Genomic DNA, 14544 nt, shown 5'->3' on the forward strand with positions numbered 1-14544 from the left:
GTTGAGCATCGACCTTGGGGTTGAATTTAAAACAAAAATCATTTTAAAACAAACATCTTTAAAACAAGGCCCTTGGTCAAACATATTTTCAAGCCATGACGTCACGAATATTCAATTGTGACGTCATAGCGGATTGACATTGACCATTGAAAATATAGGTTAAATGTTGCTCCTCCTACGAGATATCTACGTACCATAGCTAACCAACTATTCTGAGGGTTCCAACCATCCCATATCGTATACGTCTGCTATATCAGGTGGTAATCGTCCGTTGACTCATACCCATGTTTTTTGGAAGGTATTTATACAATTATGGCATAATTTAACAACTTAGAGAAACACATTTTTTAAAGGCCTTTCTTTGAAACACTGCTTAAAACAGAGGTCTCAAACACGCGTCCCGCGAGACCATTCTGTGCGGCCCGCGACGGCATTTTGTATTTCGAAGCATGCGACAATATTTTACTACCAATTTTTTTGCTATTTTAGAACTTAAAATTCGCTCTAAAATTACTCCAGAAGCCTGAAACAACTCATCAAACTTCACTATTACATCACTTTCAAAAGTTACCTCGCAGTGGAAGATCAACTATTACGTCACATTACTTGTTTATGATGGTAAAACATGACCCGTTGATGATTCGTGACTGAAAATTGTGATTTGGACTTGGGGGCGCGACCTTCTGTAGAATTACTCGCACTCGTACTCGCTGCGTCAAACATTACAATCCGGGAAGGACTTTTGTGACACGGAATGCCGTGACTTGGTACAACCACGGACGCAACAAACTATCAAACTGGTATGAGAAATAGTATAATACCAAGAGGTCGTATAGCTTGCGTTGCGAAGCATATTTAGATAGGCCTATCTAAGCAGGTTGGTATGGCAACCGCCATTGGCAATATGTTGCAGGGATATCTTTATCTTTTTATATTTAGATATCCCTGTATGTTGCCCCTTTGATGTATAGTTGGTTACATCCTGTGTCATCTTGGGTATCTTTATATATGTTATTATCGCCAATTAAATGTGGCGAGTATTAAGTAGTCGTAACCTATAGGCTTCACAGCTGTAACACCAATGGATTCTTCGGCGATTGTACATTTCTATTACAATGGCACAGTATTCATTATGTTCAAGTTGTTATTGATCTGTTCCAATATTCGAAGGTAAATCTAACGCTGATTCTATTTGACTTTGGTAATGACATGATCAATATAGCCTAGTTAGCAGCACTGGCGTAGCAGCATGTGCTGCCGCCCCTGGCTCTCGCTTAAAATGCCGCCCCCCTAAGTAAACCGCAACATATTTCGACATAGATTCGTGTTCAAGCAATCTTGTCAATAAAAATAATTACAAATAATATGCCCGGTCTCAGCCTCACCGTCTCAACGTTATAAGGCCAAAAATAATAAAGACAAGAAATAGTGAACGAATGTATTGTGCAAATAGAAAATCAATAGCCGCCTCAAAGCAAAATCAGCGATAATATCCTCAAATTCATGTTTTGGAACGTAGTCTCTTTCTATACACAGAATGGATAGAGCTGATGGCCGATCATCATTCAAGGTGGAACGTAAATAAGTCGAATCAAGTAGCTTTGCATTGACTAACCACTGTAAAACATCAAACGCTGTTGCACTACGATCAAACGTGGCTTCACTGCTCCGCACCAGCCTCTTAACCCTTTTAAAATCTTAAGTTGAACAACTTCATATGATCATATCTTAATTTGTGTTCGCCCTAGAGGCCGCATATTGGTTTGTACGAAAAGCTAGCAATCTTCTGATTTATATTGTCCCTAATTCAAAGGTATAAGGCATGACAATTTTCGCAGCTAACTCCAAAAAGTCCACCTCGTCGTCATAAGTGCTTCTAAAAGCGCTGGTGAATAAATTGTGACTTTCGCTTTGCAGCAGCGCGTGGGAATTCAAAAATCCAAACATATCATTTTAGTGGTGTATGCCGGTAAACCTAGTTTCAGCTTCAAGTTTAAATCTGTCCAAAGCTTGAAACATGCATCGTCTAACTTCTTCAACAACACTCAGGCCAGCATCTTCTGATTGTTCGCCAGGCATTCTCCTTTTTCTGCGAACTCTCCGAACAATAGGCCTTGACGGCTATTTCAGAGTGGTTCCATCGCCATGTTAACATATTAATTCGTGTTCTCGGAATCAGCGCGACACTATAGCTTTCGATTGAGACCTGTTTGATTAAATTTTACCTCACGGGACGCCAGCTATAGGAATACCAATTACGCTTCTTTTAGCCGGCTGTGTACGCTGTGCCGAGCGAGATAGTGTAATGGTGATGCGTCCGGCTTCTTGATCGGTAGGTCGTGGGTACGATCCCCGGCCGGGTCAGACCAAAGACTCGAAAACTAGTTTCCGCAATTATCGCGCTAGGCGATCAGCAATCACGGGGGAGAAAGAAAACGGGGGTGCAGACTAGGTGACCTTACTATAAAGTCCGTATCACATCTCCGTCGCCAAAGCATATCCATGGTGCAGGCGAAAAAGAATACCATCTCTCTCTCTCACTGTGCAGCCTCATTTTGCCGCCCCCTTGGAGCCTGCCGCCCTGGCGCAGAGCCAGAACCGCCAAGTGGCTGCTACGCCACTGGTTAGCAGGAGTAGGCCTATGCCCGAAACCCGTCTTAGGCTGTACTGCTCCAATGCTCTGAAATCAGATCAATCCTTGTAAAATTCTTAAATTCTACCTATAATTGTGGTCCGTCAAATGTCTGCTAGCTGCGAAATTATAACGCCACAGCTTTTACGATGTCCTGATGCATTTGTACTCTCGCATGGTGTCTACAACTAACTATCTTGACAAACTATGCCAAGTACAGCAACAATTTTACTCAAATATTTAATAATGTGATTTTCTCTGCCGTGCCAGGCGCGAATTCACAATAGTTAATCATATTTTCACGATGCGTGTGGAATGTCAGTCTGCAAGGTCCCGTTAAATAAGGTCTACTTGGAAATACATTGAATTCCCTATTAATATTGCTGATGCGACCCGCGGCGCCATCAAAAAGTAGGAAATTGGCCCGCGAGCACATTTGAGTTTGAGACCTCTGGCTTAAAACATGTTTTCAACAAAGTGTTTCAAACAACCATTTGTTTTAAATGGAACCCTAATCGACCTAGATTACCCAATCTCAACTCAGGGTCATGGAGATTTATTCCAAACTGACATTCTACCATATGAAAAAGCAAGCAATAGTACTTAAAAGGTCGGTTCTTAATTAAAAAATAAATCGACATTTTGATTTCCAAATAGCTCGTTATAGCGATAAAATACCACAGTTAGTCCAGCTATTTTGCTTGATTTGACCATGATGTCATCGGTCCACACTCTAAAATTTTGTAATTTAATTGAAAAAAATCCACTCAAAGACGGAATTGAATAAAAAAGTATGTAACGTCATAGCCCGATATAAGTCCATTTAGAATGATTGCTGGTTTGTTCTAATTGAAGGTTAGAAAGAAAAAAATCATGCGCCGACTAAAATTTACTTTACACCCCCCAAAACAGAAAACACATGTCACAAACCCAGAACTCCCGCAGGTCAAAGTTATTTGCATGTGAGAAAGATTCTGCCAACATGCAATTGTAAACAAATTTGCTGGGTGCAGTCATGAGATTATCGTAGAAATTTGAGTATTTTCGGTCCCATTGTCTCATAGGTCCACATCTCCTTCTATGTGTGTAAGGGAAGGGTAGACTGTACTTGGCCCAACACACTAAGCATCAACTATACTCAACCACGCCGGGTAGGGTGAGATTAGGAAGTTCCTTGCTATCGGAGACAATGTATTTTTGAAGATGTGGCTGCGATAGTTTATTACGATGTGTTTCTTCCTGAATCCTCGCACTCTTTTGTTGCTTGATAGAACGTTTGCAGTGGAAGCGTGAGCAATAATAATCGTTGCTAGCGTCCTGATATAGTGAGTCAACCTTGACAAAACGTGATATTTTGCGAAGAATCGACTTTCGTATGCGAACTCTGATTTCGGATCTTCTTAGGCAACATATCCACGGCGACAACAGAAGGACGAAGTACGTGTTCGCGTCAACGGCGAGGGGTATAATTATCCTGTCATGCAAGCAAAAGAATGATAATTCATAAGATCAATATCGTACTATGAGTCTACATATGAAGGATGTGTACGAAACCCGGTCACGTTACGTAGGCTACAGAAAAACCGAACAATACATGAAAGAATATATCAGCAATATAGCATTCCAGGACAGGACCTTGTTCTTTAACTATAGTCAGAAGCGGTAAGTGTCATTGTCAATTATCATCAGCTTTGATGCTCAGGTAGAACTAGGAATAGCGTCACCTGTTTCGACTATAGACGTAACTATTTCCAAGATATATCAAAAGTACTAAAGTGAAAATAAATAGTGGGAGATCTGAAAACTGAAGTAAGTAGTTTCAAAACGTAAATAAAGAAGATTTGGTGGAGGGAAATAATTGGAGGTGGCTACTTTCAAATTTGAATGCATCTTCGCTACAAGCGGAAAATTACAAATATATAAAATCTTTGCAAATCCAGTCTTTCAAACTTTTGACAAAACTGCGTTCTACTTTTCAAAATCCAAAGTGTGAAAAGTAAGTGGTAGTTTAAGTAGATGAAGAAGTAGTAGTGCAGGTATAAAGAAAAGCTTACTAGGGTACTTCGAAAACGTACGGTACTGTAGGGACTAGTTTCGAAAGTGTATGTGATGTCAGCTAGCACCTTTGAGTTGTTTATCACGTGAGTGCAAATGTAGGAGTAGTGTGAGCATTAGGAAGAGCATGAGCGCCGTGGTTGTTGCTTTGTGGTATTTGTGGTGTTTTTCGACTACAATGGTCATTTACACCAGACAGATATTTTCATTATGATCCCGTAGCTGCCGACGTGTAGAACGGCCCACTGCTAAGCTTTTTAAGACACCCTTTACGCCGGTAAGATGGTAAGCAAGAGCCCAGATAAAGCTCAAACGCTTAGGATGGGATTCTAGAGTCGACCTAGGTCAGACTCGAACTAGCAACCTATTGGTGTTGTAGCTGTGCGAAGTGTGCATCATACCACTACCCTCTCTCGGCCCTGGTATTAAGGGTACATTCCAGCTGTCCGTGACGCTATGCTAAGTTTAAGACCGTGTTCTCAATTTGGATATATATGTATCTCACACTCCAATATAATCGCATAAATATTACGCTAGACATCTCGTGGAATCGAGGTCCTATATGGACTTTTTCCTAATTGGCCAATACATACGCGCATAAAATTATTTGATCCGTCCTATTCCACAAGTTCATCAGATTGTACATGACACCAAGGCAAATGATCCCCACTCCCATCCCAGTTGAGATCGAATCTATCAAGAAGAGGCTTCGTATAACTCGCGATTTCTTGCCCTTCCCGTTAGGCGCTGCTTCGTGCGGTTCCTTGCGAAATTTTGACACGGAGCGAAAAGCCGTTATTGTGATCGTTCCCGGGATGACGCAAAATAAAAGAGTCTCAGACAGCAAAGTCGCTGTGATCTGTCAAACAATGTTGATTTATGAGGAGCGCACCATATAAGCCAAGTTAGCCAACGTGTATCGATAGGTTGAGAGATAATATTTACCGTCATATGCTCAAAGTATAGTCAGCGTTGCTACTCAAGTAGAATTAGGTTTACAAGATACTTCAAAATCAGTTCAAGTTGAAGTATAGAAAATGAAAATTACTCGAGTAAGTAGCTTGAAAAACAATATTTGTCCGGGAGTTGCATACCTTTAGCTATCAATTGGAACTGGCTACTAAAGATGGTATGTGAACGTGAGGTTCACGTTCGCGTCCTGTGTGTGAACTTCAGAAATTTAGGGGTTCACGTTCACAAACGAGCCTTGGTAGGTTCTGCACTGTGAACCTTAGTAGGTTCTGCACTGCGAACCTTTTTCATGTATTACAATTTTCCACGTCATTATATTCTTTGCATTTCAACTGCGGGTCACTATGCATGGCGCTGACAGCATAAAAAATCAACACTAAACTATCATGCACCTTGACAATCTCAAACATTTTACTTGCTTTGCTACAAAAGTTTGCTCGAAATGTCCAGTCTTCCGTACGTGAATGTTTAGGGACTCTGCTGTGAACTTGACCCGTAATCATACAACATCAAGAGCGAAATACGCTACATGTAGTCAGCGAATGATGCTTATTCAATCAATCAATAAAATTAATTTAAAGAAGACATCGTTGTCTAATGTAAAAAATCTAGCAAGCGTATGGGGTCCATCTTGATATGATATGTTCAAATTGTTCATTGTATCATCAAAACCAAATTAGTGTCCGCGCGGGGTGTTGGGATGTGGGCTACTCCTGCATGACTTGTTAATGGGATAATATCGGTAGAAAGTATAGAAACCCGTTATACACCCTACTCAATATCAATGAAGCAATGCTCAGACGTCGAATACATTGCCCGGTCTGGCCTAGACCGATGCAGTGTAAGCTTGTATATACCCTTGCAAGTCCTCGTCGAAATTGTTGGCAGAGCGACAGAAGATATTGATTTTATGGGATTATTATACCATTGGATTGCACCGGTTGATACATTTGGCGACGATTAAAAAGTCAGTATGTACTTCACCATTGCAGCATAATGTGGCCCGAGTTGTCGCTAGGTATCGTGTACAACTGTGCATTAATATATCAACTCACTGAAATGTAGGGTTGGAATTAGCAATATGACGTCACATGACGTCACGAGGTTCACGTTTGCGTTCTCACAGAACCTTTCAAAAAGGTTCGCGTTCACACGAACCTGAGCTTTTCAGAGGTCCACACCATCCTTACTGGTTACTTTCCATATTGATAGATTTATCTTCTCGATTAACTCAAAATGACTATACTGGCATTACCCATTGGTAGGTATAGGAATCTCAGAAAACATATTCAGTTACCGCGATGCAGTGCCTATTTCACACTGTTAAATATCACTTATAAATGGGACGCAAACTTGTCCAAAAGCTGTTTTCTAGTTAAAAAAAATCCAAATTGTGAAAAGTTGGTGCTTTTGCCTAAGAAAATATTCGAGTAGAAGTGGAAGTAGAGGAAAACATATATGGTGCGAGCAAGCTATAACAGCGTGAATAGGCCTACCCCTAAAAGCAGACCTATTTCGTTAATGACAACCTCTGCATAATTGACAGGACAAACTAAAACGATCAGTATCCAACTGCACGGCAGACCTATATTTTATTACCTTATCAATTTCTCTATAATTGTGAACGTATGCTTCAATCATAAATGCAATCAGAGTCGCGTAAATCCAACTGACTGCGATAAACCCTGCGATCTTGCTATTTGTCATGCGCAAGTTGTAGTCCAGCGAATGGTAGCAATAATACGCGATGTCAAGTTGCATTATGTACAGAGCGACGAAGGGCAGATGATCGATTATGCTGCATAAGGTAATCGGTGCATCGTAATGGTTCAACTTCTTCAACAACCATTCGTTGTCAGTCACGATGCAAAGCAGAATGGCCGCGTGATGGCATCCTCGTAATATGTTGCACGAAACCAAATGCACGAAGTAAACTCTATTCTGCTTGTGATACTTTGGCTGATACTTAATCTTCAACGCGCCGCACACGGCATTAGACAGTACCGTGAATATCGTCAAAACGAAGTAGACCCACAAATATTGAACCTCCAGCCCATGGAGCTCCGTGAAAATATCTTTCGCGTTTGTTGACGATACGTTTGCAGATTTAACGGTACAGCTATGGCGGAAACCGGTGTTATTCGACATTTTTTAGGCAGTCCTCGCACCCTCTCCACACAGCTTAAAAGAATGGGATTCCGATTGATACTGGTCTTTCAATTTGCAGTCTAATGCACGGTACATATTATGGGTTGTAAATTAGGTAGTAGGTGCAATTATATCTCTGAATACCGGTTTTGAATTTGCCCACGCGGTATTGATAAATACGGTAAAATGCAGTCCATATTCCGGCACTATACATCGCGTCCATTACGTGTTTTCGTAAATTATAATTTTATAGGTAGACTGTTTCAACAGGCCCACGCACTTTAAATATAATGATGCGCTTAAGTAGGTGGTCAATTAGTGATGTTATTTCTTCGACCAGTCAACAATCCAAAATGTATTGGACCAGCCACTAAGCATTGTTCAAGGAGACCACACGGGCTCAGTAGTTGTATGTGCGTTGCCAGTTAAAATTAGCACGCCAAATACTCCACCGAAGAGTGCCTACTGAGTATTGTTAACGTAAGCATAAGGTCGCCAGTTCCATAGTGGGAGGTTGATAATCCCCATTCAAATGCAGGTGACGCCCGGGCCAAACTGGCAAAGGAATAGCAACCAAATGACATAAAATACCACGAGTACAATTTCGAATGCTCACTTTGTCGTCACACGGTTTCCAATATTGCCGACAAGTGAGCATCTATACAAGCCAGCGCAAGCATGTTATCAGGTTATTGTTATTTGTTCTGGATATCTGTAATCGGCATTACCAATTCGGGTAAGGATTTGTGAAAATTAGCGAAACGTTCAATTTCTTACGGCGATACCTTATATTTCCAAACAGCTGACCAGGAGACCCGAATCAGGATCTTACCATTGGAAAGTGTTGTTCATGTAATTGTGGGAAGTAATTTCACCGTATACTGCGAAGCGATAGGACTCGGTGACAAACTTTTGAGATGGCAACATTCTGATAAACAGGTCGCCTTTGTCACGCCAGAAACAGTTCAGTTTTCGGTGAGTGGAATAGATACATCCAACGATTCTGCTGCGGCGTGATTATACTCTAACTAGGGATACATCCTTTTGAACAAATATTGTGATGCGCTATGTCAAGGCGGAGTATAGTGAGTGGTGATGCAGGCGGCAATATGATTCACCATAATTCCCTACAATGTAGTCATAATCAAAAATATAATGCTGTAATGAGCTGCTATGACATCTTTAGATCAACGGAAGCAAAGTAATGGCTTTGATTAACTTTTCTCTGATAAAGTGTGTTTTACATTAGGTTATCGATTAATAAGTAATCCACATATTTTTATCGTTGACTAATTAGTCACAAAAATTATAAGCTGTGTATGTGATATTTAACCTACAAACTGGATATGATGTCATATTACACAACTGCTATTTTTTTGTAAAGCTACACTTTTCAGTGGTTGGGATTGTTATTGTGAATAAATGGTCAGAATCAGTATCAGTTTACACACACCAGTGGTCAACTGAGAGATTGATAAACGTCCAGATTGCGCACTAGCGCCATCGCCCGAGTCTATTTCAATGTTGAACTTGGGTCGTATTTTTCTCGTGTGTTCGTTCTTATCTTTTCATTTTACCCTGCACTGTGCACTCTCATTGATGCTGGCGGGTAAGCGCAACAGGCGATACGTATCAATCAATTGTTGTTAAATCATCATCATCATCATTACCAACAACTCACAGAATCCTGCCGACAAGAAGAAATATCTTATCTCAACTGTCAAATCACACTCTGGAAATTTCAGCCTCACAGTTCTGAATTTTGACATAGCAGACAGTGGTTTTGTATTTTGCGACGCGGCTGATGTCGACAAGGTCGGCCTGCAGTTGGAAGCTTTATGTAAGTCAATTTGGTTCTGGTTTCAAAGCACAGTTTGATACAAAATCCTCAAAATCATTGTTCTATATAGCTTTGCCCAAGCTGATATCGCTAGACGTGGAGACTTCGAATCGCCAAGTAAAATGGAACCATTCGGACACCACAGTAATTTTGAACTCGGAACGCGGTCCTGTGTTCTCGTGTAAAGCTTTGAATGGTAGGCCGGAAGCGACAATAACTTGGTTTTGGGATGGCCGTCCAATGGATATGGATGAAGCAAACGTAACAGATGTTTCAAAAGTATGTAACATGCGTGAGTCTCAATATCTAAATAACGGGTTAAATTGTCGTGTGCGTCTTCCCTATACATATACAATTACGCATTCATAATATTGCATATTCAACTTATTGAGCTATTTCGGCGTTTTTTTATCCATGTAAGGCAGGGGCGGGCAACTTCTCCAGTCGTCGGGCCGGATATACGAAATTTATGTACTTGGTGGGCCGGATTGCTGAATCGATACATTTTTCGCACATTGATCCACATATACAAGGAATAAATCGTATTTAATGAATGTATTTTAACGACAGCACTGTCACTTCAAGACATTTCTCGGCCAATAATGACCAAGACAAATAAGTGGATTTGAGAACAGCAATGTTATACAAGCGCCACCATGTCTGCTTCTCTCTGATCAATTAACACACGATGCAATCCTTAATTAAGATTCCAAGGCGTTCGATAAGCCCTGTTACGGCGGTACCCTAAATTTACCAAGATATCAATTCATTAGGGTTGAGTACATCGTAAATCCCGTTAATGCAAGTCTTCTCGCTTCGACGAACTTACGCGCAAGCTCCACTCTCGCACGCAGCGCACACAGTCCACACACGTATATGATGGCATACAGTCACTAAAATCTGACGCTTAAGCAAGTAGTGGAGAAGCTTGGCAGACTGGGGCCGCGGGCCACATTATCATGTAAGACGGGAAACTGTCCGCGGGCCGGACAAAATCCCGTCGCAGGCTGTATGTTGCCCCCCCTGATGTAGGCCTGGGCCTATCCAGAAGACAATTGTGGCCATACTTATTTGAATCGGGTATATTTATTTCAGAACGATGGAGAGCTGTACAATGTGACGTCATTTCTAGAAATTAGTTCCAATCATATCCTTTCCATGGGTGGCGGTGGAATCTCGGAACCGGTGAACGTTACAAGCTTGCAATTCGAAAGCACCGCAGAAAGTAAACAATAATTGATATTATGGAAATTTCGCTGAGTCTACGTGGCATTGTGCATAGTATAGCGTATCAGTAACAAGTCGCGGCGCGCGCAATAACAATATGAGCCATATTGTCATGCGAAAAAGCGTGTCTCATTTTTATTCCCGCCTTTTAAGTATTCCTAAACACATCACGTATTAACACTTCGAAAACTGCAGTATACGTACGCCAGGAGCAGTGTCTTATTTATGGGTTTGTAATTTACGGTGCCTGTATGGTGACAGTTCATACGTTTTCAAAGGATGAGCAGACATTTTGTTTAAAACCCACATTTATTTACAAACCTATTCTGAATTTAAACTGTAATATATCAAGTTAGGCATATCGAACTTGCTGTGAAGGATCATCGGTGCGGTGCCTCACACGACTCGAAAGATGTTGTTAGTCTATGTTCTAAAAGTGTTAGTTTTTAACACTAACGTGGCTCCTATTTGGCTACTAATAAGTTCTTGAACTCAAGACAAGTTGCGATTCATATCTAAATACGCTGGACTTGGAATATAAAACCTATATTCACTCGCCTAATCCAAAAATACAATCATACACCATATGCATTTCAAGTCCGCGTTATATTACAGTAACTATATAAATATCCTCGTTTCCGGTAGATTCTGTCATCCACAACCTTCTCATATTTATCAGATATTACGAGCGACAACAGGACCGTAGATACCATTGTCACCAAGGTAAAGATGCCTACCCGAAAACAATCGGGAACGATTTCATGTCGCGTATTAATTGCGAATGTATCGTTTGTTGAGTCGAAGACGATACTTTTCGCTGAATACTACATTTCCGGTACGTCTACATTAATGCATTAGTGTTTTTGTCACCTGATGACAAAACTATGACACAATTATTTAATCAGGATGCTCAGGGCGCGACTTCGACTGGAAATGGATTGCTGCTCTTGCTATGATATCAAGGTTGCTCATGACATCAGCTGTATTGGATGAGATATCTATAAATGTACTCTGGTATTAGTTTTTCTGGATATTCTAATCTATTGAATATAATTGTATGTATATAGGCCTAGGGACTACATGTACAATGTACATGTATGTGATATGAATGTGATATAATGAATCTTTTGTATCAACGAATGCGTTTTACGTGCATATTTTTCATTTAAAGCCGCGAAATTGAGAATTGGCATCATTGAAAAAGCTAGTTTGTTGTTTGCCAGGTTATTTACATTACAAAATTGGAACGTTAGTCCGCTTTACTGCAGATAAATTTGGTATAATAGTTTTACTCCAGTTTGAGAAGAGTTATCAGAGGAGAACGGGACCCGTTTTTTCATGATAGATGCTTAGTATCCTGCCCTTCACTCCTTAGTTTGCGACTTTTTGGGTATTTCTCTGTGGAAGGTACGTGTTATACATATTCGTTTTAAAGACTTGCTTGCTACATAATGCCCATTCAGGTAACGTTTACAATGATACAGAAAAGTCGTCTTCATCGCATTTTAAATTATTACTGTAATTGCATAAAAATCAATAAATGATTGTGAGCTATTGCAAAAAATAACTATGTTGACAAGAATATCGATCATAAAATGGAGTACAAACGTAAAGAATAGACAGCCAAACTATACCTATTTAGAATTCAAAATTGTGCTTCGGGAACTTCTGCACGTCAAACGAGAGGAAAATGACTCTCACAATCGGTAGATTTTCTGACCGTGAGCACTAAGGTATATAAAAGATGTAATTCTGTATAGTTGAGCATTGGTCGGATAACCTCATGTGTACGTCCTCATTAAATACATTCAGCAAAGCCAAGTATTACTATGTACATCGATTTCTATGACGAGATACCTTTTATCGTGTTGGTCAGTGGTTCTTAACCTTGCCCCCAGCGCCCCCCAAGGGGCGCTGGCGATTTTGAAGGGGGGCGGAAACGCTCAGGGGGCGATATGGGGGGCGCTGGGCTCAGGGGGGCGCTGGAGAAAAATAGCTTCGCAGTAGATGATGTGGTGATAGGACATATCCTTAATGAGTATTCAGGATATATCCTTAATGAGTATTCAGAGCAAATTAACACCGAGAACTTCGTTACTATTGCCTTCAAAATACATATAGGTTTAATTGTCCATGGGGGCCTAAATGACTGACACCGAATGTTCCTGTCTTGGCAATCTGAACCCAAGAAGACGAATGCCATCTGGCAGGGAAAAATTTTATGTCAGTGAAGAAATACAAGTCTGAAATCGTGTGCGTCTTATAGTTTAGTACGATTGGGCGACAGGAATATTCCTGTTGGGCGATATCCCCGTTGAGCGATTCTATATTTTTTGATATTGCAGACAGGGGGTCACGAAATAACATCATGCAACGAAGTCATACCAACGGGTTCGCCTGCCCGAATATGTTTAATTATTAGTAACGGGCCCTACAGTTTCCAAGAAACCTCACAATGTTCGCTTTCAGTTTTGATGAGTCTGCGCACACTCAACAACTCACTGCGCTGACCCCTGGACAACAGTGCGTAACGATTAAAAAAAGGTAATAACTTTGGATTTGTTGTGCGCAACGTAGATTTTCTGTGCGCAGAGACCGTGTCAGCACTGCGCACGTGCGCAGCTTAGACGGAACATTGCACCCCACTCAGCTCTACCGGTAAAAGTGTTTACGTGAGCAGAGAGAGGATAAAAATTAATCTCAATTTACATGCAATTCCCGATGATATTGACCAATTCAATCATTAATTAGTGAAATTTTTCGCGCTTCGCGCGACTAGGCGAGAATAGATGCCATCGTAAATGGACACCCAATTTAGATACCTAATAGGCTATCAGCAAATAGAGGACAGCCTAATGGGGTTCTGGGATTTATCACCCGATGGGGGCCCAGGACCAACGTTTTTTGTTTGGGGGGGGGGCTGACGAAGTGCTGTTACGGCCCTGATAACGAATAATTGTACCTGCGGGCACGCCCGAATATGTTTAATTATTAATTACGTGCCCTTTATTTATTTTCCTGTACAACAGCCAACTCGATGCTACTGGTAAATCTGATTACGTGGGCTGAGAGGATAAAGTTTATAGCTGCCTATATATGTAATTACCACCTATTCATTCATGCATTATAGAAAATGTTGGTACCTACGGCGACCAGGCCACACAAACTTTGCTGACCATCGAAATCACGATATGGGGTTCGTTGGGGCGAACCCCTCAGAAGTTCGGTTTATCACGCTATGGGTGGGCAAGGCAATCGTTTTTAGGGGGTTGACGAAGTGCCCTACCTCTTACTCATTGTCTTTATTAGATTCCTTACATTATGAAGTTGGGGGGGGGCGCTGGAGCACGATAATTGTTGAAAGGGGGCGCTGGAGGAAAAAAGGTTAAGAACCACTGGTGTAGTTGAATATAGGCCTATATCTTTGTTGACCACCGATACAAATTGGTGGAATGTGTGAAGTACTATACTTGTCCTATTGCATAGCAATATCAGTCGAATTCGATGGGTGTTCAACAATAAGATTCCAGGTCAAATGTGGTTTACCGATACGAGCAATCCCAACCTGTGACATAACACAAAAGAACATCTTAGCGGAGTGGAAGGGTGGTGTGACGAAGAGCGAGTGGAATTCACAACTTTCCCACGTCCAGGGTCAATGTGTAACTAT

The 14544-nt window shown here is 41.0% G+C and overlaps 2 protein-coding genes across 2 annotated transcripts; one reads left to right on the forward strand and one right to left on the reverse strand.

The window, feature by feature from the left end:
• Positions 1-2891: 2891 nt before the first annotated feature.
• On the reverse strand, positions 2892-7807 carry LOC145446700 (uncharacterized). Its single transcript, XM_080325049.1, has 3 exons — positions 7259-7807; positions 5281-5546; positions 2892-4106 (listed from the first exon to the last, which is right to left on the reverse strand). The coding sequence occupies exons 1-3, from the start codon at positions 7805-7807 to the stop codon at positions 3761-3763; spliced, it is 1161 nt and encodes a 386-aa protein (XP_080181175.1). The 3' UTR covers positions 2892-3760.
• LOC145445755 (uncharacterized) lies at positions 7682-11926 on the forward strand. The gene is made up of 7 exons (XM_080323883.1): positions 7682-8543; positions 8610-8782; positions 9491-9647; positions 9718-9926; positions 10743-10872; positions 11554-11709; positions 11780-11926. The coding sequence occupies exons 1-7, from the start codon at positions 8486-8488 to the stop codon at positions 11893-11895; spliced, it is 999 nt and encodes a 332-aa protein (XP_080180009.1). The 5' UTR covers positions 7682-8485; the 3' UTR covers positions 11896-11926.
• The last annotated feature ends 2618 nt before the right edge of the window (positions 11927-14544 follow it).

The sequence above is a fragment of the Botryllus schlosseri genome, chromosome 9, assembly GCF_051294905.1.
Source record: "Botryllus schlosseri isolate E-star chromosome 9, Bs_hap1, whole genome shotgun sequence".
NCBI lineage: Eukaryota > Metazoa > Chordata > Ascidiacea > Stolidobranchia > Styelidae > Botryllus > Botryllus schlosseri.

Excerpts from the sequence above, each read along its gene's own strand:
- LOC145446700 (XM_080325049.1), bottom strand. The coding sequence starts at position 7,807 with ATGTCGAATAACACCGGTTTCCGCCATAGCTGTACCGTTAAATCTGCA. Across the intron at positions 5,547-7,258 it reads ATTATAGAGAAATTGATAAG|ATCACAGCGACTTTGCTGTC; the intron begins GTAATAAAATAT and ends ATTGTTTGACAG. Across the intron at positions 4,107-5,280 it reads GATCAAATAATTTTATGCGC|GATAATTATACCCCTCGCCG; the intron begins GTATGTATTGGC and ends CTTGCATGACAG.
- LOC145445755 (XM_080323883.1), top strand. The coding sequence starts at position 8,486 with ATGTTATCAGGTTATTGTTATTTGTTCTGGATATCTGTAATCGGCATT. Across the intron at positions 9,927-10,742 it reads ACGTAACAGATGTTTCAAAA|AACGATGGAGAGCTGTACAA; the intron begins GTATGTAACATG and ends TATTTATTTCAG. Across the intron at positions 10,873-11,553 it reads ATTCGAAAGCACCGCAGAAA|ATATTACGAGCGACAACAGG; the intron begins GTAAACAATAAT and ends CATATTTATCAG.